The sequence below is a fragment of the Bos indicus genome, chromosome 5, assembly GCF_029378745.1.
Source record: "Bos indicus isolate NIAB-ARS_2022 breed Sahiwal x Tharparkar chromosome 5, NIAB-ARS_B.indTharparkar_mat_pri_1.0, whole genome shotgun sequence".
Classification (NCBI taxonomy): Eukaryota; Metazoa; Chordata; class Mammalia; order Artiodactyla; family Bovidae; genus Bos; species Bos indicus.
The window spans coordinates 108,325,476-108,351,399 of NC_091764.1; the positions used below are offsets into that span (position 1 = coordinate 108,325,476).

A 25,924-nucleotide genomic window follows, 5' to 3' on the forward strand; every position below is an offset into this window, starting at 1 on the left:
TTACATTTAAACTGATTTAAATGAATTAAGATTTGAAGTTTAGTTCTTCAGTCACACTAGCTGTATCTCATGTGGCCAGTAGCCAAATGGGAGTCATGATATCTGTTATCAGACAGTACAGATAGAGAATATTCTCATTGTCACAGAAAGGTCTGCTGCATTATTCTGGTCGGCAATTTTGGGTAGCAACTAGCTCTTCCCCCAGAGGAAAGTCAAAATAATAGGTGGTTTTCTCCAGTCTTTGAAGAGCTCTGGCTCCAGAGTAACCTAAGGGATTCTGTGAGTCAGACACTATTACCACCACCACCATCATCCAGTCATTGCCAGATACACAACACTTTCATGATCAGATAAGGTGCTGTTGGACAGCGCTGAGCCAGAGGGATGGTGATGCAATTCAGTGGGCTGCTGATGACTGTGGTGGCGCAGCAGGAACCTCTGGGAAGACTGCTGTCCAGTAGACAATCGTGTGAGCCACTTATGTGATTAAAATTTGAGTAGTCACATTACAGAGTTAAAAAATAATGGTTAGAGTTCATAATCTTATAATGTATTTTATTTAACCCAGTGCATCCAAAATACCATTTTCAACACTTTGAAATATGAAACATACCATATTTAAAATGGGCAACTTTACATTATTTCTTCATACTGAGTATTTAAAATCAATTGCATACTTTTATAGCATAAATTAATTCAGATGCTGTGATTTATCAGAAATACTTGATCTGTACTTAGAGTTCATAACATCTACAGTTGGAAAAGTAGATTCACATGCCCAGCTCATTCCAAACATGCTTAAAAGTTTTCCAGTAATTACCAGGTTTTTAAATTTAACTTTTAATTAACAATGAAATAACAAATGCAGTTCCTCAGTCTCACTAGCTCTTTTCAAGTAAACAGCCATGAGTGGCTAGTGGCCACTATATTGGACAGTGCAACTCTGGAACGACCAGTGACATTCACTTGATAGTTGGAAATTCAGGTCTGGAGCTCAGAAGAGAGGTGCAGGGACAGACAGGTGGATGGTAGGGACTGTGAGGAATGTGGAAATGAAAAAACAAGCTTGATTTTGGACAAACCAATATTAAGTTCTCTGTGTTAGTTGCTCAGTCGTGTCCAACTTTTTGCAACTACATGGACTGTAGCCTGCCAGGCTTCTCCATCCACGGGATTTTCCAGGTAAGAATCCTGGAGTGGGTTGCCATTTCCTTCTCTAAGATCTTCCTGACCCAGGGATCCAACCCAGGGCTCCTGCATTGAAGGCAGACTCTTTACCATCTGAGCTGCCAGGGAAGCCCTAGTTCTTGGTACTCTTTTTAAAAAAAAATCTGTGAGTGTGTCTGTGAGAGTAAGGCAGTTGATGAGTGTGCAGAATATTGCAGTGGTTGGGTCAGGTGTGTCATCTTGGGCAACTCACTAAGCCTTTCTGAGCCTTAGTTTCCTCGTCTAGAAATGGGATGATACAGTCTCTGCCTACAAGGTTTCCTGGGAGTGTTAAAGGGAGTCTTCGTGGCAGGTATTAACCACGTATAGTGCTGCGTCTCCTCACTTCTTAGTTGACGTTTCTTGTGGAGTGTGATCATGTGCTCAGTCGTGTCCGACTCTGCGACCCCCAGGGACTGTAGCCCGTCAGGCTCCTCTCTTTAATACTCTATTCTTTATCAGTTTGAAACTTTATTCGTTTTTTAGGGAAAAAACGTATTTTAATTATGCATATTGTTGTGAGCTGAATCCCAATTTGTGAAGCTTTAAGTTATGAGGAAAAGTATATCTTAAAGTAAAGGAAATATACTTATTATTCACATGGATGAATGCTCATTATGGTCTACACTCTATGTTAAGTGCTTTGTATGATGCCGTGAAAGGTTTTTTTCCTAATGTGAGATGTAACATGTTATTTCTTTTGTAAAATTTCACTTAAGTAGAATTTGTAATAGAAAATCTGTTTTAATTCTGGAACTTTGAAATGTATCATCGTCTCATTCTTTTTCTTAGTTATTCCAGGAGCCACTGTATTGTGCTTGAATCTCTTTGGGTATTTTTAAAATTATGATTTCATTGTATTCTGGGCTAAATCTATAGAGTCTCTAATTCTACATTTGGGTATAAACATGTAAAAAATTATGATGAAAAAATCCCCATGTAATTCATGGTATTCGGAGAAGCATGGTAACCAAGGGGAGAAAAATGGACTCTACTAGGTCAAAGAGGAAGGAACTGTGATTTTTTTAACGGCTCTGCAGATTTCTCCAGGTCTGTCCCTCAGCTCCCAGCTTGCCCATTATATCTGTCACTGCACTGTTTCTCAAGTGTGTTGGATAAGATGACAAACATTTTTACAATACCCCCATGTGCTACAGACCTACGGTGTGCTGGAAAATCTCGCTGTCTTTTTCATATCATGCCCTGTGTACTCCCTTACATCTGATGTTAGGCATCTTGCATCTGTGTTGTTGTAAATAATGAAAAATTTTAATGATGCATTTTGGACCAACAGATAGGTTTGCTGTTACGTGCTAACCGCATTTTGTGGTGGCAGCTGGAAGTGCTGTATGGGATGGGTTTTTGAGCCCAGGTCCCAAAGGAAGAAATGCTCACCCTAAATGAGAGTGGCCTTTCCCTTTCGTTTCTGTTTAAATATTTTGAACATTTTTTTTCCTTTTAAAAAAGGCCTATATGCCCATTTGGAAAAATTTGACAACTGTTAGGAAGAAGGCTAACAGATTTCCTACCATTCTTTGTGATGAGCTTATCTGTATACAGTTCACCCTTGAACCAACGGGGGTGGATATGAGGGGCTCTGACCCTCCCTGCAGTCGAAAATCTGTATATAACTTATAGCTGGTCCTCTGTAACAGGGGTTGTTCCAAGTCCACAGATTCAGCCATCTGTGTTTTGTGTCATACTGTAGGATTTACCATTGAAAAAAAAATCCACGTATAATCTGACGTGTGAGGTTCAAACCTGTTGAGTTCATGGATAAATTGTATTTGCAAAATGGAGAGTATATGTGAAAATGTAGGTCCACTTTCATTTACTGTATTATAAACATTTTTCATATCAGACATTGGTTATAAATGTGTTTTGCAGATGGAATGTAATCATAAAGATTTCACTTAAACGTTTCCCAATTGAACAAGTACTAATAAAGCTGGTATATCATAATGTAGTGGTTTTTTCTACATTTTGGATCATTTAAGTAGATAGGGTTTCCTGGTTTTGGAATTACTGGATCAAAAGATGAATGTTTTTAAGACACTTGACCATTTTCAAACTTACTGCTTCCCAAATGCTCTTATTTTTTGAGGATGAAAGCAAGCACTTAGAATACATATGCTTTTATTATTTTAAGGAAGACAGTAAAACATAGGGTACTAACAGTTTTTCACCTAAACTTTTAAATTTATGAAATGTTTCTTTTCAGACATGCAAAAAGATTGAGTTGTCTAATAAATACCTGTGTACTCACCACCTAGATTAATGTATAATTATATAGTTAAAAACTTTGTGCTTAGTTCTCCCTGGTTATAAATGTGTTTTTACCAACAATGATGTGACTGTTTAACCTTATCCCATAACACAGGTCTATAGCCAAGACCTTTTGGGCCAGAATTCAGAATTTCTTAGGTTTCAGAAAGGTGATCGGCTGCATCTACTGTGTATTATCTAACTTTCCAAGCAAAGTCAGGGGGCACCCTCCAGTTCCTTCATCAAACATATTCAGTTCAGTTCAGTCACTCAGTCGTGTCCGACTCTTTGCAACCCCATGAATTGCAGCACGCCAGGCCTCCCTGTCCATCACCAATTCCCGGAGTTCACTCAGACTCACGTCCATCGAGTCAGTGATGCCATCCAGCCATCTCATCCTCTGTCATCCCCTTCTCCTCCTGCCCCCAATCCCTCCCAGCATCAGAGTCTTTTCCAGTGAGTCAACTCTTCGCATGAGGTGGCCAAAGTACTGGAGTTTCAGCTTTAGCATCATTCCTTCCAAAGAACACCCAGGACCAATCTCCTTTAGGAGAGACTGGTTGGATCTCCTTGTAGTCCAAGGGACTCTCAAGAGTCTTCTCTAACACCACAGTTCAAAAGCATCAATTCTTCGGCGCTCAGCTTTCTTCACAGTCCAACTCTCACATCCATACATGACCATTGGAAAACCATAGCTTTGACTAGACAGACCTTTGTTGGCAAAGTGATGTCTCTGCTTTTGAATATGCTATCTAGGTTGGTCATAACTTTCCTTCCAAGGAGTAAGCCTCTTTTAATTTCATGGCTGCAGTCACCATCTGCAGTGATTTTGGAGCCCCCAAAAATAAAGTCTGACACTGTTTCCCCCGTTTCCCCATCTATTTGCCATGAAATGATGGGACCAGATGCCATGATCTTCATTTTCTGAATGTTGAGCTTCAAGCCAACTTTTTCACTCTCCTCTTTCACTTTCATCAAGAGGCTTTTGAGTTCCTCTTCACTTTCTGCCATAAGGGTGATGTCATCTGCCTATCTGAGGTTATTGATATTTCTCCTGGCAATCTTGATTCCAGCTTGTGCTTCTTCCAGCCCAGCGTTTGTCATGATGTACTCTGCATATAAGTTAAATAAGCAGGGTGACAATATACAGCCTTGACGTACTCCTTTTCCTATTTGGAACCAGTCTGTTGTTCCATGTCCAGTTCTAACTGTTGCTTCCTGACCTGCAAATAGGTTTCTGAAGAGGCAGGTCAGGTGGTCTGGTATTCCCATCTCTTTCAGAATTTTCCACAGTTTATTTTGATCCACACAGTCAAAGGCTTTGTCTTTGATATCAGTTCAGGTATAATTTTTGTCATGAAATTATTTACAGAATTTGGTGGTTTTCAGAATTGAGATGCATGGTCGTGAACATGTGTGTCTCTCCAGTATACTTGTTCAGTGTGATCAGTCTGGTAGTATTTGTTGAATGGATTGTAACATAGTAGGAGATGTGCTTTAAAATGGAAGGTAACTACCATCCAAACAGTTTAGTATTTTAGGATTGGTAGAAATCAAATAGCAATGAGGACTGGAGTCACTGGGGAAGGCTACACAACCTAGAATGTGGCTCTTTTGAACTGAGTGAGTAGCTCAGGTCGCTCATTTAAGTAGAGAACAACCATGATTAATTACATTGTGTTTACTCCAAGTATTTGCTTGACAAGATTACTTGTCATGGTGAGAGCTTTGATAGACCTTACAATTAGCTTAACTGATTAATAAAAATTATTAAAAGCCACCATTAAGCTGATCGTAACTGAGTCACTCAGCCTTCTCACCGTTCCATAAAAAAGAGTGAAGTGACACCTGTGACGGGTGTGGTGATGGCTGCTGTTAGCAAAGGTCCTCTCTTCCTGTTGGCGTGTCATCACAACATGCCCCAGCCTTGCAGGTCTGTAATTTTTGGTCTCCAGGAGGATCAGATCAAGATCATACAGCCTGATGTCTGGTGTTAGCAGAACTATTAGGCCCCATGCTGGGGGTGGAAGCAGAGACATCTGTGCTTCTTTAACTTGTGGGGCTGTCTTTAACCTCTTACTCATCACAGAGACCTTGTCAGCTTAGGGCCTAGCCCATTAATTACCATATTATAGTGTTGAATGGTCGAGGGCCTTATTGAAGCCCTTAGTTGTGGTAAGACTGAGTAAAAGTAATACATGCTTTCTGTTAAAACAATTGAAAAAGAAAAGAAAAAAAGAAATGCATGTGTACAGGGGAAGAGTGGCTCTATTTGACCTTTGAGAAATAGCTCCTTGCCATCCAAATCATTGCTGTGTATATGCGCACATACATGTCTCCTTTTGTCTGCTGTTGGGACAACAACAGACAATTCTTCTGTAACATGCTCCCTACCCTCCACTTCACAATACATCATAGATGTCTTTATAGAAATTGTCAAATATAAAGATTTACTTATATATATTTTTTTTCTTCACAGCAGTATTTTATAGTGTGGCGATAGGATAATTTAACTAGTCTCTTGGTGGTAGAAATTTAAATTCTCTTTTTGCTGGTACAAAATCATACACTAATTGAACATAACTGCACTTGTATCCTTAAACTTGTGAAATATGTTTTGCAGAGAATAACTTTAAAAGCAAGACCTCCAGAGGGTATGCACATTTTTTTTTTCATGTTTATGGATCAGTATATTTTCTTTGAAACCACACCCAAACTAACAGCAGTGGAAGATGTACAAGAGAACTGGGTTCACCTTATAAATCAAGCATTTTGAGTCCTACAATACCTCCAAAGGATTAAAAGATAGATGGTTGATGTCTTTGGTTCCACCAAATTGTACTAGAATTGGATTTTAGAATTTTGGTCTATTGTTAGTCTTTTAATAAAGGGCTTAATATAGCAGCACATTTCTTGTCCCTAGTGACATTTTTGTCACAAAATGAACAGAATCTTAAAAGTTACGGAGGAGGAATAAATTAGTTTGGGATTAACATATACACACTAGTATATATAAAATAGATAATCAACGAGGACCAACTGTATAGCCCAGGAACTCAATATTTTGTAATAACCTGGAAGGGAAAAGAATCTGAAAAAGAGTATGTGTGTGTGTGTAACTGAATCACTGTGCTGTACATGTGAAACTAACAACATTGTAAATCAACTATGCATCATTTAAAAAAATGTTGAAATACGGCCTTTTAAAATACTCTACTCATTTTCTGATAGTTGATGCTACTTAGTAATAGTGTAACTCATCACAGCAGGTTGGACTAGTAATTTTGAGATTTGGGTCAGATTCCATACGTAAATCTTAACTAGCCAACGGGCGATGTGTTTTCTAGTTCCTCTTATAAATATCTGCTAGCACATGGGTGTCAGCCTTTCCAGCTGTCATTAACTGGAAGTAGGTTACTGTGTTGTGTTAGAGGGTTTTCTGCCCTCCTTTGATTTATGAGTACTTGGTGCTCCTCTGGAGACTCAGAATGTGGAGCGCTGTTACTATCCTTTAATCTGCAAGGAGAGGGTGAGGGCGGCTGTGATGCCCGCACTGTTTGCAGGAAGAGTGAGCATGGAAGGCTAGCACACGACCGTTGTGTGTGTTAGTGTTTTACTCTTAGGCCCCTGGTTGGACTCCAGGATTCTCAGTGGGTATGTATTTGTATGTGGGCTGGAGCTGGGCTTAGGGGGTGGGTGTTCTTTCTCCTCATGTATATAGATTTTTGAACCAAGGCCTTTCTTGTAGGGATCCTGGAATTTTCCAGTATTCTTCTCTTTATGGTTTTCCTGACCTAGATGACAAGCTTCGTGGTATGAATATATAGTAGTGGCCAGGTCTGAACTCTGTTTTGTTGCTGCTGTTTTAAGAACTCACAGAAATATAGTAGCGACTATGAGAAGTAGGATTTAAAACATTAAGAAAAACCTTAGATGACAAAGAATCGGCCTCTTGTGCCTTCCATGTTCTGCTTTCTCTCAGCAGCATTTATTACCCTTATTCCTTTTGGGGTATCAGAGTGGATTATTCTCACTATCACTGCTTCTTTATGGCTTCTATATATTCTGGTTAAGGGAGAGAAAAAGCACTTTTATTCTTAGCAGTTAGATGGACGTTTTTTAGAAAGAACTGTACAAAAGCTCTAAGGGAGAAAAACTCAAATCCCCATGTGTAGAAGGGTTTTTAGAATAGAAATGAATTATTAAAAGCAATAAAATTTGTAAAAATTTTGTAATTATAGAAGCAGGATACCACATTTTTTATTCTGATTTAACCTTTAGTTGCCATTTGCTTAATTGAGAGATCTCATAAGATATGAAGACCCAGCATAGCCCCAAAATAAATAAAAAATGACTCTTCATTGTTTTAAAAATTAAGTTCATTCTTTCAGATCTTGATGTTTGTGATTTTCAGGGCATAATATGAGAGGACAAAAATACATCACAGTGCCGACAGAGAAGAAGGTTGTCAGTTTATGGAATTTGGTTAAAATTAAAAATGAAATTTGTTAATATGAAGGAAATGACAAGTTTCCTTTACAGTTGTCTTAATTGCTTTTATTTGCTGTTTCCATAAACTCATTTCAAGATTACCGCTACCTCCTGAACGTATAGGAACTATGTTAATGAATTTTACTAGCATTTAGGTTAACCTGTGGAGTTAGCAGACACTTGGCTTACTTGTTTTAGGCATGGCACTGGGTTTTGGAAATAAGGCGCTCCTTTGCCTGTAAGGAAAGTAGTTCATTAACTAAAACATAGTGAATGTATTGTTTTAAAAGCCCTTGGTACTTTAAGAGCGGCGCCTAAATTAGGGGTTTAAGGGTTTGTGCAGGATTGTGATTACTAAGCTTAGTTTGGAAGAATGAGTTGTAAGAAGCTAGTTGATGGGGAAGAAGCAGCTCATGGAAACAAAAGAGAGGATGGTGTTTCAGGAAATCGCAGGTATCTGAGAATGGTTGTCACACGGAAAAGGAGAGTGGTTAAGAAGTGACCCATCTTTAGAGAGGCAGGCAGGTCCCAGATCGTGAAACGTTTTGTCTGCAGTGCCAAGGAGTTCAGATTCTTATTTTGGGATGCCATCACAGGAAGTATGTAGGTGTGTGTGATCATGTCATATTTAAATTTTAGAGCAGTGGTTCCTAGTTGTTTTTTTTTTTTGTTCCAGCATCTGTTTGCACTCATAAATTATGCAGACTCTAAATAGCTTTTTTATGTGGGCTGTATCAGTTACTGTTTACCATATTAGACAGTAAAACTGAGAAAATTTAAAAGCATAGGACTGCACGTTCCATTAGCCATCACGGAGCCTCTGGAAAACACTACTATACCTTTGTGAGAATGCACAATGAAAAAGCAAGTGATGTGGTGTGAAAACAGTTCTGCACTCCCGCATCTCCTGTTTGGGCCCCTCTGCATCACCTTGTGGGCTTGAGGGGAGCAGGGAGTCTGACTCGCTTGGGAATCGTCGCGTTAGAGGACCATTCCGGCAGTGGTGAACAGCAAGCACTTTAAATTGTGATCCAGTGTGCACATGTGTGTTCCTGAACACCCAGCAAGTTTTAGGAAACAATACTGTCTGTGTTAGTTATCTCTTACGTAAAAAGTTATCTAAAAACTTAACTGGATTAAGAAAAAACACGTCATCTCACAGTTTTTGGAGAAGGAAATGGCACCCCACTCCAGTATTTTTCCTGGGAGATCCTATGGACAGAGGAGCCTGGTGGCTACAATCCATAGGGTCACAAAAGAGTAGGCTACAACTTAGCGACTAAACAACACAGTTGTTATGAAGAGCACACTGGGTGGTTCTGGCTTAAGGTGTTTCGTGAGGTTGCAGTCGTCTGAAGGCTTGACTGAAGTCGGAGGGTCCCTTTCCAGGCCTGCTCACGTGGCTGTTGGTGCTCTCTGTAGGTTAACTGGAATACCCTTACAGCATGGTGGCTAACTGCCCCCAGAGCCAGAGATCCAAGAGAGTGACCAAGACTGAAGCCTCTGTGTCTTTATGAGTGCATTTTGGAAGTGATACATTGTCAGAAGCAAATCCTTTAAGACTGGTGGTACACAGAGGAATTTTGCCTCCCCTCTTGAAGGAAGGAGTAGCAGATGATTTAGGCGGGTACCTTAAAATACCACAGGGTACTTGTCAGGAGGAGGGCGTGTCCTCCATGTGTCTGTTTCCTGCACGCCCTGAGTGCAAGGTCCTGATTGCTCTTCATCTGGGCCATTGTTAGAGGACCATTCTGGCAGTGGTTTACAACAAGAACTTTAACTTGTGATCCAGTGTGTGCATGTGTGTTCATGTGCACACCTGAAACAAAAGTTTCAGGAAACAATACTGTGTTATCTCTTATATAAAAAGTTATCTAAAGACTTACTGGATTCAGAAAAAGCATGTCTCAGCATCGTGTTTGCAGCAAGCCACCTTGAGGGGTGAGGTACTGCCTCCCGCTGGGAGAGATCAGCCTTGCTTGCTGTCAGGTGGCGGGCTCCCTGAATTCCGTGTTCCTCTGCGGACACACTGCATGTGTAGTGGCTCCCTGGGCCCCACGGTGCCACCTTGTGGGACTTCGAGTGGGTGGGTAAGATGCTCATAGTGCTGGCTGTGATGTGAGTAGCAAAATTCTTCGTCTCTGACCCAGGAGCCTTGTGTGTGCTGTCTGATGAGTAGAGTGAAGAGGTGTGAAGTAACCACAGCAGATACAGGATAGGGAGCTAACAAAATATTGGATAGGAAGTAAGCTAAGGGGCTCGGAGAACTCTGGGGCCAATTTATCATGGGCTCAAACTAAACAGCTGCAACGTGTGTTGTTGTTGTTTCCAGCAGCAGTCAGGAAGCCAGGTAGGTAATCAGAGAAGGTGTTTCTTTGGATTAATTCAGGGCAGGGGAGTTTGGAATGTGGAAGTATTTTTTTCAAGCTTTTGTAGTATAATTTATGTACAATACCCTGAACATATTTAAAGTGTGCAGTTTGAATTTTGACCTGTGTACCCCTGGGAAGCCTCACCCCAGTCAAGATAGTGAACATTTTGTCACCACGGAAGTTTCCTTCTATCCTTCCAAGATCCCTGATCCGTCTTCACAATCCATGGCTCAACCCCCAGCCCCAGGCACATACTGATTTGCTTTCTGGCCTAATAGATTCCTTCTGGAATTTTATATAAATGGGATCATATGGCTTAATTTTTTTTTCTTGGTCACATTTTTTTTTATGTGTGTGTCAGCTGTTTGTTATAAAGTACAAGGATTATTATCTTGTGGTTGTGGATCTGGCATATTTTTAAAAGAAATTCGAATTTTTTAAACACTGTCTTCCCTGAAGCTCATATTAGAAAGCCAGAATGAGGCCTTTAGACAGAGCTAGTGGGTTTTCTTCTTTTGTGGTGTTACTAGAAATGAATACAGTTCTAATAGTAACAAAGACTCCACGTGCAAATGCCGTTTTGGGTCTGAAAGTGGCTTGAAACTCTGGAGTGCACCTGCTCACGTTGAACACTCGACGTGGATTTGTGCTCCTGGATCTCAGCCTCTTTAGTGTGATTTAGTTACTCAACTACAGGACAAAGTTTTGCACCAAAGCACAGCTGGGAATTTTTTTTTGAGCGTGACAACTTCAAAGTTCTGGTGGCACGATTCCTGAGACTGAATTACTGCTCTTTGTTAGTTTTCCTGATTCTGTTCTTCTACCCACCATCTTTTAAAGAAGACGTTCTCCTTAATAGAGGGATAAATATGATTATTTAAGCATTACACCCAAGAATACCTAAGGTATGCCTTAAAGTTTAGGTTTAGAGTCCTAGATTAGCAGGACACACTGCTTTGCAACTGGACAATTGAGATGAGCAGATGATGGCAGATAAGCACAGTGTAATAATTGGGAGCACCCAGGGCTCTAGAATTAGATGCCCTAAATTCAGATCTTGGCCCTACCTCTTAAAAGCTGTGTAACTTTAGATGAGTCATTCAACACCCGTAGGCCTCACTTTCATCTGTAAAGTGGAGATAATGGTAGCACCTGTGTTGTAGGAGGCTTCCCGGTGGCTCAGTGGTAAAGAACCCGCCTGCAAATGCAGGGGACGTGGGTTCAGTCCCTGTGTCGGGAAGATCTGGAGAAGGAAATGGCAACCCACTCCAGTATTCTTGCCTGGGAAATCCCGTGGACAAAGGAGCCTGGCATGCTGCAGTCCATGGGGGCGCAAAGAGTCAGACACGACTTAGTGACTAATCAACAACAGCAAGGGGGCTTATAAATATTAAATCTTATAAAATTCTTAGCACAGTGCCTGACATATGGTAAACATTTACTATGCCTTAGCTTTTGTTATCATTTAAGGGGCTCTGGGTAATGAGTAGCTCTCTTGTTTTAAGCAATATTCAGATTACTTCAAAGAGAAAAAACTTTGCAAACCTCTTTGATCTTGAAGATGAATTCACTGCAGTAGTATGTAGATTACTGCTTGTCACCTACCCTACAGTCCAGATTTTTGCTTCCTGAGTTAGGTTCCTCCTGGGAAGGAATTTCCTAACGTTACTAGCAGAGTATTGCAGTGTCTGAACTTGGTGCCCTGTTGCTATTTCTGAGACAAGACTGTGTTTCCTGTCCTGCTTATTGTTACCTCAGGGCTCTCTTTACTGGATCACCAAAGTGGAGATGGGATTGCCAGTGTATTCGCATTTCTGAAGATCTTTAACTCGTTTGAGTTTGGCTGGACTATATAGACACTCTAAAATCTTATTTTTGACCATATGATTTACTTGGATTGTATTTTCAGTTGCATATTAAAATATTATTTAATATGTTGAAGTCTGTTACTTGACTTAAGCCAGTTCTTTGGTAGAATGCTATTAGGAAATGACAGAGATCTAGTTTAGATCTGTATTGTTTTATGTTTAAGAGAAGGGTACAATAGGTGGCTATGCTATGTGTGTTGAAATTTTCTTAGTTACTGTACTTTAGAATATGAACATATTTTCCTATTAAAAAATTCAAGTATTTGTGCATTGTGGGGATAAAGCTTTACAAGTGAAGCTAAGAGTCTCCACAGACATTTCCCCCCAACCTTAGAATTTCCCCTTGCCTCTAACCATTGATGTTCAGATTTGGCATTTCACATGTAGGAATTCTTTGTATATTTTGTATACAAATCTTTATACATATGTTAGATTTTTTTTTCACCAAGAGTTTGGGTTTTCTTTTCATTCTTGGTATACTTTGTCATTTTGACATAATTGAGTGTATTAGTTGTTTTTCTTTATGTATTTTTGCCTTTTGTTTCTTAATTAAGAAGCCCTGCTGCTAAGTCGCTTCAGTCGTGTCCGACTCTGTGTGACCCCATAGACGGCAGCCCCCTACCTTTACTCAAATTCACAGGGATATTCTCTGTGTAAGTTTTCTTACACAGTAAGTTTTCTTCTAGTACTTTTAATAGTTTACAATTTTATATCTTTAATGTACATAGACTTTATTGCTCTGTACTGTGTGAAGTAAAGATGTAACTTATTTTTTTCTCAGGCACCAGTTGTTCAGACTCCATTTATTGAATGATTTATCCTTTTCTTACTGTTTTGAAATGTTACTTTCAGCATGTACTATATGCTCATGTATAATTTAGATTCTATTCTTGGGCCAGTTCTGTACAGTTTTAATCACTATAGCTTTAAAAGGCTTTGAGTCCTTTTGAGAAATCCCAGGGTTCAGATGTGGTTTTGGAGTCCAGGTTTTTTCTCCACGATGTCCAGTGGGTGTTATGCAGTGTCCTGTAATTGTGCATGTCATTTTCTCAGTGAAGTGTATGAATAATTACACTAGGTGAGGTACTTATAAGTGATAAGTGACCTCATATAAGATCATGCCAGATATTGCTGCTAAATGAGTTAAAGAGGGGGAAAAAAGACTTATTTTCAGAGTTTAAAAAAATTTTGCATTGTAAATAAAGGATCATGGACCTATAGTGTATCAATATCTTGCTATCTAGGGGACATCTTCCTTTGTTTTTCTGTTTCAGATTGTTTCTGTGGCGGTTGTGCCTTACTCTCCCGTTTGAATTATAGAGTTAGTCTGTCAGGTTATGTGAGGAGTCTTGTAGGGATTTTCATTGACACGTGGAGGAGCTGGAGGACAAACGACACATCAACAGTGTTTGTCTTCTCATCTGTGAACATGGATAACTTTCCTTTTGTTCAGCAAAGTTTTAGTTTTTACAAAAATTTCATGCACATTTCTATTAGATGCATGTCAGAGCATTTTTATGGTTTTGCTGCTATTGTGAACGGAATTGAAAAGTTATATTTTCCAACTGTCATTGCTGATGGACAATAAAGTGTCCGTGTTTATGTGTTGGTCTGTGGGTGAGTAGTTTGTTGAGTCTTGTCTTTGTCAGTTGATGACCTTGGATTTTCCAGTTAGAAAATGATATGTTGAAACATTGAGTTTTATCTTCTTCTTGCCAGTCTTTATGCCCCTTATTTCTTTTTTCCATTTGCTTGGTGCGGTTTCGGTGTTCTGTTCTGAGACGTGCTGGATGTTTTAGGAATGATGCTTACTGAGAAGTAAGTTGTGCTGTGAACAAATGCACCAGTCAGCAGATGCTGAAAGGGGAAATCCTCAAGTAGGGGCAGTGAAAGTGTCTGCGAGGGGAGATGTTTGCTCCTGCAAGAGCTAACGTGCAGTACTTTCCGTTACAGATAATGGCATGAGCTGTTTCTTCTGGGTTGGACAGCGAGGGCCTGATACTTCTGATGAGCCTTAAGCCGACTTAGAGCCATAGCACAGCCTCCCAGAGTTCCGTGTTTTGCTTTCTGCTGCATACCTTTCCCGGCTCCTGAACCCATCTTGCAGCCATGTATGGAAGTGCCCGCTCAGTGGGGAAGGTGGAACCGAGCACCCAGAGCCCGGGGCGGTCCCCTCGACTTCCTCGTTCCCCTCGCCTGGGTCATCGGCGAACCAACAGCACCGGAGGGAGCTCTGGAAGCAGCGCTGGAGGTGGCGGTGGGAAGACCCTCTCCATGGAGAACATCCAGTCCCTCAATGCTGCCTATGCCACTTCTGGCCCCATGTACCTAAGTGACCACGAGAACGCGGGTTCAGAGACACCCAAGAGCACCATGACCCTTGGCCGATCCGGGGGCCGTCTGCCTTATGGCGTGCGGATGACTGCTATGGGCAGTAGCCCCAACATAGCGAGCAGCGGGGTCGCCAGTGACACCATAGCGTTTGGGGAGCACCACCTGCCCCCGGTGAGCATGGCCTCCACCGTTCCTCACTCCCTCCGTCAGGCCAGAGATAACACCATCATGGATCTGCAGACGCAGCTCAAGGAGGTGCTAAGGGAAAATGACCTCTTACGCAAGGACGTGGAGGTCAAGGAGAGCAAGTTAAGTTCCTCGATGAACAGTATCAAGACCTTCTGGAGCCCAGAGCTGAAGAAGGAGCGAGCCCTGAGGAAGGATGAAGCTTCCAAAATCACCGTCTGGAAGGAGCAGTACAGAGTTGTGCAGGAGGAGAACCAGGTTAGTTCGCGTGTGTTCTGGCATAAATGAATCAGAGTTCATGCAAATGAAACGATTTTTCTCTTGGTTCATTTCTTTTCGTTTTTCCTGTTTTTCTTAGTACTATATTTTGCGCCCCCATTTCTTGGCCTTTTCCAGACTGGTCCTGTGCCTTAATTTTTTTCTGGTTACCGTGTCTGCTTGCTCATCATTCTTTCCCGTTTTGCTTCTCTTTCTCTTCCTGTCTTTTCTTTCAGCACATATTTTCTTTTTTCTGTTCTTGTGAGAATGTACTTTTGCCACGTGCTGTAAGATTTACCATGTGTGTGCATGCTTATCACTCAGTCATGTCTGACTCTGTGACCCCATGAGTCTGCCAGGCTCATCTGTGCATAGGGATACTCTAGGCCAGAATACCGGAGTGGGTTGCCATTCCCTCCCCCAGGGGATCTTCCCTACCCAGGGATCAAACCCAGGTCTCCCATATGGCAGGTGGATTCTTTACCATCTAAGCCACCAGGGAAGCCCAAGAATACTGGAGTGTGTAGCCTATCCCTTCTCCAGGGGATCTTCCTGACCGAAGAATCAAACTGGGGTCTCCTGCATTGCAGGTGGATTCTTTACCAGTTGAGCTACCAGGAAAGCCCAAGATTTATCATAGCAAATGTGTTCTTTTTTTTTTTTTAAAAGTGAAAGTCGCTCAGTGTGTCTGACTGTTTGTGACCCCGTGGACTGTGTAGTCCATGGAATTCTCCAGGCCAGAATAGCTGTTCCCTTCTCCAGGGGATCTTTCCAACCCAGGGATCGAACCCAGGTCTCCCACATTGCAGGTGGGTTCTTTACCAGCTGAGCCACAAAAAGTCAATCTTAATAAAACCAGCACAAGGCAAATCTGTGTTGACAGTACCGGAGGACGGAAATTAATTTAAAAAGTTGATGATGTAAATATTTATTAAGTACCAACAGGGAGTAGCAGTTCTTTCTGTTGACGTTTATAAGAAAGTATAACTTCTGAATCTTTTTTAAAGAAAAATTCTTTAACTGGTCAAATTTGAGGATTTTAGGTGGAAGAAAAGCAGCTTGGTATGATTGGTTATGTATGAGATATAAATTAGACTTTCGTAGAAGTTGAATGTTAAATTGATGTTATTGAATTTATCCTTGAGTTAACTAGCCATCAATATACCTTTCTGTTGGTGCTGAAAATATGCCCATCACCAAGATGGTTTTTATCATCAACCAACCTGAAAAAGTCCATATTTACGAGGAAAAAAATTATCAGCTTACTTCTCTATTTTCAAATAATTCAGGCAGCTAATTGTGCCTGTTTTTAAAAGCTGTGTGGATAAAAAAGCAAATGACAGTAACCTTTCTAATTATCAAGCTACATTCAGAGGCAAAATCTTCGAATCTTTCGAAATGACTGTGGTGGGAACTTGGCACTTGAGTCCAGTGGACGTGAAACAGTGCACAGGGCTCTGGTGCCAAAAATACCATATGCGCTGAAGGAGGGTGAACGCCGCCTTATCTGGATTCCGCCCCTTGCCCTAATTAAACACCCGTGTTGGCAGGAACAGATTCTTCCTGCACCCACTATAATTACCACACAATCCTAAAATTGTATGACTTTGCTCCAAAAAACGAAGGGTGCAATTTTAAAGTAAAGTGAAACACAGCAATGAGATATAGAGAATTGAGAATGCTAATGAATAGATTACAGTGAGCCAGTCTGGGCCCTAATTAAACTCTGCATTCATCACACCCTCTGCAGTCCTCAGAGGTCAGAGATTTCCACTTTACAAAGAAGATTGGTTTAATAGGATTTACAGTAATTAAACAAATTTCCCCATTTCAGTTTGAGATTGGGGATTTAGATACATTCTGATGTTTGATCTGATTGGACCACAGAGATCTTGGTCTAGAATCCTATCAAATGAAAAAGAACACATTTGCTTAGAATTGCCTGATGTGTACAGTTATTATGAAGTCCTTTCAGAAGATTGTTTCAAAAATGAATACCCAGTTGTTTTTATGTTTCATACTCCTCTTGTATGAAAGTACTTGTAACTTTCAAGTACTGGTGGCTGGAGAAATGGAACAATATACGTTTTCACAGGAAAGGTCTTTTCTTTTTCTTAAATTGGGAATGAGGAAGGGTTTTGGTGTGTTTATTTGATGGAGAATAAAAATCCAGCTGTGATCTTGGTTGAACTACAAAACTAAGGCTTTGGATGATTTATATTTTTTAATTTTGTTCTTATCAGTATCTAATAAGATATTGTCATACTCCTTTTTTGCTTATAATGCCTTCCTGTAATATTCCTACATGTTGAGTTGAGTTGGAAGCTTATTTTGAAAATAATTGTTTTAAATCACTTTCATTGGCATTTTGTGTGATCAGAGTAACTTTTAAAAAATTACAGTGTAGCAGGTGAGTTTAATGTTTTGTTCTATTTTTTTTTTTTTTGCTTTTGGAGTTTGACTTTATTTGTGTAGACAGCAAGAGAGACTTACTATCTGTAAATATTTGCTTTGTCATTTGTTCTCACTCTTTGGACCCTGGTGACTATTAGTATTTTAATAATTTTAGGTTCTGCCTTGATTTGTCACATAGGGAAAGCCATTATTTGAATTTAAATCAGTTTTTCCATAAGGTTGCTAATTGTTTCCCTGTCATTAAAAGTCTGATTTGAAAATCTGAAATCTCTGTCTTGGACTGTTTAACTTTTCTTTCTCCTCATCCCGTTGTAACTTAGAGATGAATTATGAATGATTTTTCAGAGTACTGTGGATAAATCTGTATTACAGTCTATTTTTTCAGATAGATTTGATCTTTTCTGGTGTTCCAGAAATGAGATATATTAGAGGCACTGTGTGGGATGCCCTGAGAAAATTAAATGTAAGATAGATACGCTCCTTTTGGGGAATTAACAATCCTTTTGGGAAGCAGAATTTGTCCAGCTTATAGAAACAGAAGCTACCCGTCCCCTGGACTTTGTCTTGTGCAGAGGTACATGAATGGGATGGCAAATTGGTTTCCTGTAGAGCTGGTAAATTTGCTCACCTGGGATGTAGTGGAGTGTTATGAAAAACGATCCAGTGAATCTAATAAACAAAGTCTGTACAAATGCCCGATAAGGCTTATCTGTGAGGAGGTGGAACTTGCTGGAGGACTGCAGTGTCTCCTTCCCCTTCTCCCGTACAGTTCACAGTGCGGTGGCGTGTGGGACTTGCTCTCAGTGATGGAATTGGTTTTATGTGTCTGCTTATTTACACAGTCTTTGCAGGTGGCAGCTTAAATATGAGTTGGGAAACCCATTTTTTATTCTTTTGTGCCAAAGAAACCAGAAAGTGCACTTCGGGCACCCAGTTGTTGTAGTTACCCTGCTGTTGATCAAGGGAGGTCATAGTTCCATTTTACTTTGATATCATGTCACGGGTGCTCTGTAAGAGGCTTGGAGGGGCCCAGAGACCCTGCTTTCTAACAAGCGATTGGGTGGGGGGACTCTAAATAAGAGACCTGTGACATTTTACATATGCTCTGTGTATTCAACAGGCAGCTGTGAGGAAGGAAGTTTTCTTTCCCACCCTTTCTTTCTTTTGGGGTATTTTTTTTGGAAGGCCAGTCCTGGAAAAATGAGTGCCAATATGAAGGTTTTAGGTTCTGGCTGCATGGAGGAATGTATTTTCTCCCAGCGCTGTCTCCATCTGATGGACGAGTCAGCTTCACAGAACGGTGCTTGACCACCACTGGACCTGGTTCCTGGGAGGCCAGATTGCTGCTGACAGCGGTGTGGGTGCGCTGAGTCTTTGACCTCTGCAGGATGACTGCAGGGACTTCACTGGGGGTGGGATGGAGAGCCCCCCTCCTCCTGCCCTCCTCTGTTGCCGCTCCCTGCCTCGCTCCCTCCCTCTCTCCCTTTGTGACAACTTTATTGAGGTAAAATTTAATTGATCCTTTAAAAGTGTATAACTTCTTTCTTTCTTAATATGACTTATTCAGAGAAGAATTTGAGGAAAGGAACAGAAAGTTGCCCTAGGGAGGGAGGGAGGAAAGTTGCCCTGAAACATAACCAAAAAATTATTTAGGAGCAGCCTTTATTGCTGATCAGCAGAGAGGGCTGCAGGCAGGCAGGCAGGCAGGCATGCAGGAAGGGAGAGCGAGTGAGTTTGCGGCAGAAAGCCTGGAGTTATTTGGGTTACAGGACTGGAGAAGAAGGTGCACATCCATGAGATGTTTTCAAAGAAATCTTTGAATATAGATGATGAGGCAAGAGAGGACTCTTTTGAGAGTCCCTTGGACTGCAAGGAGATCAAACCAGTCAATCCTAAAGGAAATCAACCCTGAACATTCATTGGAAGAACTGATGCTGAGGCTCTAATGCTTTGGCCACTTGATGAAATGAGCCATCTCCTTGGGAAAAAACCCTGATGCTGGGAAAGATTGAGGAGAAGGAGGCAACAGAGGATGAGATGGTTGGGTGGCATCACTGACTCAGTGGACATGAGTTTGAGCAAGCTCCAGGAGATGGTGAATGGGACAGGGAAGCCTGACATGTTGCGTGCAGTCCATGGAGTCACAAAGTCAGACACAATTTAACAACTGAACAACAACAACAGTGGTGATGATTTTTGATTGAAACTGTGATTTTTAAATTTGTTCAGTCTGTGGGAGCTTTTTAATATCCATAACCCTAAATAAAGGACTTAACGTCTTTAAGAATCACTGCATACTTTAAAAATGGTCTTCTGGGCAGTGCTTGCACGTTATAATTTGTTGCTCAGAAAAAGAGAGCAGATCATCAAGAATTCCTTGACAGTGGGAATCTATATTCCTATTGCTTAAGTATTAGAAGGCAGTGTAAAATTCTGGGAGAGAGAGAGCTCAACTTTAAGAATATTGCCAGGCAATACATATGAAGCCATTCTCATGGAGATGGTTGTGTAACTTTCTGTTATGTACTTTGTGCTTGAGGCATACCCATTAAGCTTAAGATGAGGAACTGCTGTTGAGTACAGAGCCCAGGATATGTGCTTTCTCTGCTAAAGTTCCATTGTGTATCTGTAGACCTGTTGTTTTGTATGTTTCATCTTGACTTGGTTTTTAAATTCTCTGAATGGTAAAAAAGAGAAAATACATACTTTTATTTTCTGATACTGCCAGCATAAGATACAACAAGAGGTTGTTGCCCACCAGTTTATCACACACACTTTGCATAAGGTTAATCTCTTAAGTTTTCCTCCATGCTGTAAAATTTTGTGATTAAGAACTTCATCCTTTGTTCCACAGCATCTTGAAAGCATAACAGAAGGAAACGGTTTTTCAGGTTAAGGTTCTTCGTTATTTATGTTGAGTTCTTCCATGTTTTGTGAAATTCAGGAAGAGATATGTGTCTGTAACTCAGGTATACTCATTGTTAAAAAATATCAATAATGGTACGTTGTAGTTGATCTGTTTGAGGCAAAGAGTTTTGGACAGTTATTTATATGTGTGTTATTCTCTGTACACCAGTTTCATTCCTCTTGTTGATCTGAGATAGTGGTAATAAAATGAAAGCAAAATTGCTTTGATTAGCTGTTCACAGATAAATCTTTGTTTAAGCACAGTATTTAAAATTTTTTATTACACAATTGCACTGTTTACATTATCAATATCCTGTAGTATTCACTCTATTTCAAAGGACAACATTCTTTGGAGCTATGTGAAAACTTGTGTGGGATTTAAAATCTGCTGAGAAAGTAGAAGAACATGTTCAGAAAATGTTCCCAGTTTCGATTCTCTTTCGTAGATTTGATAATCTGAGTAATTAGCAATGTATTCTTGCCACATGGCTCATCATGGGCACAGGAACTTAAATAGGTGCCAGATTCCTAGGACAGAAGCATACTTTAATGAGCTCCAGTCTTTTCTGTCTTGTGATTTCATGAAGTGTATTATTTCTCTGTGAAAACTTGCTGCCCATGGTACAGAGCATTTTCAAGAAATGAGGCAGGCAGAAGATAGTCTATTTAAGTTGTATTGGATGAATTCCTGAATTTCTTTTGGCGTTTTTGGTGATAGGTGCTTGTTTTCCAGAGTAGCACATTGGTTTTCAGTTGTTCGAAAGTCATGGGTGCATTGGCTGCCAGCATGGTTTCAAGGCAGAAGGCATTTTTTAGATTTGGGGTAGAGAGGGCCCGGGATTGCTAGGTACCCTGCGATGCTTAGGGCAGTCCTGCTCTGGAAAAGTCTCCCTCATTCCAGGTGGTTTTCAAACATCTCACCCAGAAATGTGTGTAGATGAGAAAGCTGTTTTTAATGACCTGAACCCATTTCTAACTACATAAGTGTGCGTAAATGCATTAGCATTTCTGGAATAACTTCAGTATACACTGAACTTTTCCAGCACTGGAACTACTGTGTAAGTTGATGGCAGATAGTCCTTTTTTTTTCTTTTACAGTAAATGTGATGTTTGCCGTTAATTTTTAAAAAAAATTTTATTGTACTTTGTTTTGTTTGGAACTTGACGTAGAGTTTTTATCATTTTAGAAAAGGACTTCAGCATTGCATTGTTGACCAGGACGTCCACCAGTCTCTCTGTGCATGTGCCCATGTCTTTTGGTGTGGCCATGTCTCAGCGTTTGACCTGTTAACATGCATGTTTGTTTCTTATAAAACTTTTCTTCTCTCTTTCACAGAGCATTATATTAATTTTTTGGATTGCCTGTGAGAGTAGGCTTATTTATCTATGAATTTTATTTTGAGATAATAAAGGACACATTACAAAATATTTGTTAGAAGAAGAGGGATGGGTGGCATTGGGTCTGATGAGCTTGAGAATTGCTGGTGTAATGGATAGGACACCCCGTCTAGAAAAGGAGACTTCTCGTTCTCATTTCTGTCCTGGCTCTGCCAGTCAGTAGCTGTGCGACCGTGGGTACATTGTGTAATCTTTTTGGGCCCGTTTTCTCATCTGTAATCCCCGGAGGGATTCTTTCTTTCTTGTACAGTTATCTGACTTGTTTTGACCAGTTTTCCTAATGGAATTCTCTTGAAGAGTCTCTTCATTTTTATTTTAATGCCCTAGTTCGAGATTGACTCACATAACTGAGTTAGGCTTTTCTGGGAGTGAGAAGTACTTGACAATCGATCTCCTTTTCAAGATAGGCAGCTTGAAACCAGGGCTTGCATATAAAGTGCAAAGAGCTTTCTTGGAGTTTAATGAGTTGTCACAGGGAGAAAATGCTTTTATGATTGTTGTGATAATGAAAGATTAAAGGAGATACTATGTATAAAATCATGGATAAGACTAAATGGCACAGTAGGTATTTGTTGTTGACTTGCTAAGCTGTGTCTGACTCTGTGATCCCATGGACTGTAGCCCGCCAGGCTCCTCTGTCCATGGGATTCTTCAGGTAAGATCACTGGAGTGAGTTGCCATTTCCTCCTCCAGGGGATCTTCCCAACCCAGGGGTCGAACCTTCATCTCTTCCTTGGCAGGCAGATTCTTTACCACTGAGCCACCTGGGAAACCCCATAATAGGTAATAAATGTTACTTAGAATCAAGTCAGATATTTCTTAACTTCAGAGACTACTGTACAACATTTTTTGAAGTATGGCATGTATCTTACAGTCAGCTGCGAAGAGGGAAGCAGTAGCCTGGGACCTGAACAGTGTTGCTAGAAAGTGGGTCACAGTAGATAAGAAGTCTCCTTTGGATAACTAATCACTACCAGTGTAACCTTAATATTCCTGAAGGAGTTACCAGGAACATAGAATAGGGTAATTAGCTCTCAGGATTTTCAGTTACAGTCTTATCCATTATTTAAGATTTTTATTTCCACAGTGACTCATCCATGAATTATAGAGTGCTTTCCCAAAAGGAATGTAATATTGCTGGAAATAATTTTTTTACCACTCTATTTTCTCTCTGTGGTAAGGAGTTTCTGGCTGGTTAGTTGGACCTAAAACCCTCTGTAAATAATTTAAACTGTGTGCCTTTGTATGAAGAAGACTTAACCTTTACGAAACGATGGGGAATTCTTGAGAAGGGGCAACACAGAATGTTTATATTTACTCATTGTGTTTATTTAAAACTATTTCCGTGCTGTCGTCTTTTTTCTAGCTGAAATTTTTGTATGTCACGAAAAAGTGCTCTTTGCTTACATTATCTCTGTTGTTACTTCGCTGACATAAAAAATGTCACCTTGCGTCTGATGTTCTCTTTGGTTTCCGTGTGTCATCTGTTGTACCTTTAAAAGTAGTGTAGTAGTTTTGTCAGTGAAAATGAAGCCTTACCGTGACACTGTTGTCAAACACGTCTCTGAGTACTTCTAGAAACCTGGTGCACGTGTTAATAATAACTGCTTTTATGGAGCATTTGGGCCCCCTTGGTGGCTCAGCTGTAAAGAATCCGCCTGCCAATGCAGGAGATGAGGGTTCAGTCCCTGGGCTGGGAAGGTCCTCTGGAGGAGGAAATGGCAACCCATTCCACTGTTCTTGCCAGGGAAATCCCATGGACAGAGGAGCCTGGCGGGCTGTATAGTTCATGGCTTGGCAAAAGAGTTGGAGATGACTTAGCAAGTAAACAAATAGAGCATTTACAAATACCATACTAGCTTCTTTTGTATGTTATTTCTAATTCTAACAGCCCTCCTCTAGGGAAGTGATACTGTCCTTACTGATGGGTGAGGAAACTACAAATCAGGAAAGTACTCTGTGCACATCTCACATCTGGGAAGTGACACAGCTTCATCTCTCTGGTTACAAAGCCCAGTAAAATGCCATGGTGGCATTTTCAACTAAGAACGGCTGAGTGAAATGCAAATACTCATTTAAAATATTTATTGAAAAATTAATGTGGGCAGTCATTTATTAAGTATGAAAGTAAAAGTGTTAGTTGCTTAGTCATGTCCGACTCTTTGAGACCACGTAGACTGTAGCCCACCAGGCTCCTCTGTCCCTAGAATTCTCCAGGCAAGGATACTGGAGTGAGTTTGCATTTCTTACTCCAGGGGAATTTCCTGACCAAGGGATCGAACCTGGGTCTCCCACATTGCAGGCAGACTCTTTTCTGTTTGAACCACCAGGGAAGCCCATTAAATGTGAAAAAGTACATTAAGATTCCTATCTGTTTTAGTTGGAGGAGGAAATACAAGAATGGATGTTAGCAGAGGATCCGAAGGCTTCTGGGAAGGAGTTAACATTAAGTTAAGAGAAGGGACCGAGGAGAGACACAGGTGGCCAGCTTAGCAGATGCTGAAGATTGACTTGATTAGCTTACAGATCAGCAGGTGCCGGTGATAGCGATCACTACTCTTGTTTCAACTAGGCAGAAAGCTTTAGGTTAACAATTCCTAGACTTGGGTCTTACACACCAGTTAAATAAGAAATGAACAACAGCTACACTCCCTGCAAAAAAGCGGGAAGGGGGCAGACTTGGCATGGGATTTTCAAATAAAGACAATTAAAAAAACTTAAATGACCCCATACTCTTAGCATCATTTTATAAGATGAAAAACACTGTGATACCAAAGGAGTTGAAATTGCATCATCACAGAGTAGAGGACAGTCCTCCCCAAGAAAATACAGCTTTTAAGTTTGCCGTGATGACTTTATTAAGGACTGATGGAAACCTGGTCATTGATTTGCATTTAAAATGCACTGATTTACACCAGGAGTTTTGTGTCACAGCCTGTGGGCCAAATCCTGCCCACAGGATTCTTATATCCCCTGCAAGCCAAGAATGATTTTTACATTTTTAAGTGATTTAAAAAAAAAATCAGAAGAGTAATGTTTTGTGAATGTGAAAAATTACATGAAATCTAAACCTCAGTGTTCATAAACAAAGATTGATTGGCACACAGCCGTGCTTATTTATTTGCCTGTTGTCTACGGCTGCTTCCCCACTACAGCGGTGTAGTTGAGTAGTTTTAAACAGAGCCCATGTGCTCCGGTAAACCCAAGGTATTTCATCTCGCCACTCACAGGGAAAGTTTGCCAACATCTGGTCTACATAGCAGGATAAGTAGTGATAACTCTCAGCTACTGCCACTCAAAGTGGTAATGGTTGTGTAGTGTTTGCTAAGAAGCAGGCCCTGTTTTATGTGCTCTGCTTGCATTATCATCATAACAATCTTTTGGAGGTAGGTACTGTTATCTATCTCTCTCTCTCTGCCGGTTCTTAGTTGCCGCACCTGACCAGAGATTGAACCCCAGCACCCTGCACTGGGAGCTTGGAGGCTTAGCACTGGACCACCAGAGAAGTCCCTGGTGGAGGTCCCTGTTGTCTTTATTTTACTGATGTGGAAACAGAGGCCTAGAGGGAACACAGAACTTGCCCAAGATCACACAGCTGTAGAGTGTCAAAGGCAGGATTCAAGCCCAGGTGTGCTCCACGTCTGTGCTCCTTCCTGCTAAACTAGGTGGTCACGAAAAAGAAGCAAACGGCACTTCATGACGCTGCATGCATGCTTCACGTTTACTTTAATTCTTTCAGGAACAGAGGGAAGTAACCTTGTGCTGTAGCTGATCACACGTTATCAGTGAGGAGCAGAATGAAATCAACAGTGATGGCTTCATTATTCATGAACTTTTTGGTTTGACTCATTAGATTTTTCCCAGAGGTTTGTTGATTGAAATGGTCTACTTAGTTGACATCCTACTTACTGAACTTTTGAGCAAGTGAAGGTCATTTCTGGACCATATTGTCTAATTTTTGGTATAATTAGAATAATAACTATAAACTTGGAGAGTAACTGTGTTCTTCACTGTCATAAATATTTATTATATTTTGTTTTTGAGAGAAGGTATACCTCCCAGTGAAAGTTGCTCAGTCGTGTCCGACTCTTTGCAACCCCTTGGACTATACAGTCCATGGAATTCTCCAGCCCAGAGTACTGGAGTGGATAGCCTTTCCTTTCTTCAGGGGATCTTCCCAGTCCAGGGATCAAACCCAGGTCTCCCACATGGCAGGTGGATTCT

The 25,924-nt window shown here is 40.7% G+C and overlaps 1 protein-coding gene across 9 annotated transcripts in view; it reads left to right on the forward strand.

The window, feature by feature from the left end:
* Positions 1-25,924, forward strand: part of ERC1 (ELKS/RAB6-interacting/CAST family member 1) — a 267,450-nt gene that overhangs the window by 8,918 nt on the left and 232,608 nt on the right. For all 9 annotated transcript variants that reach the window (XM_019961732.2, XM_070788689.1, XM_070788687.1 and 6 more), the window contains exon 2: positions 14,156-14,980. In XM_019961732.2, the coding sequence (XP_019817291.2) occupies positions 14,312-14,980 (669 nt within the window). In that variant the 5' untranslated portion in view covers positions 14,156-14,311. The remainder of the gene's footprint in view (positions 1-14,155; positions 14,981-25,924) is intronic.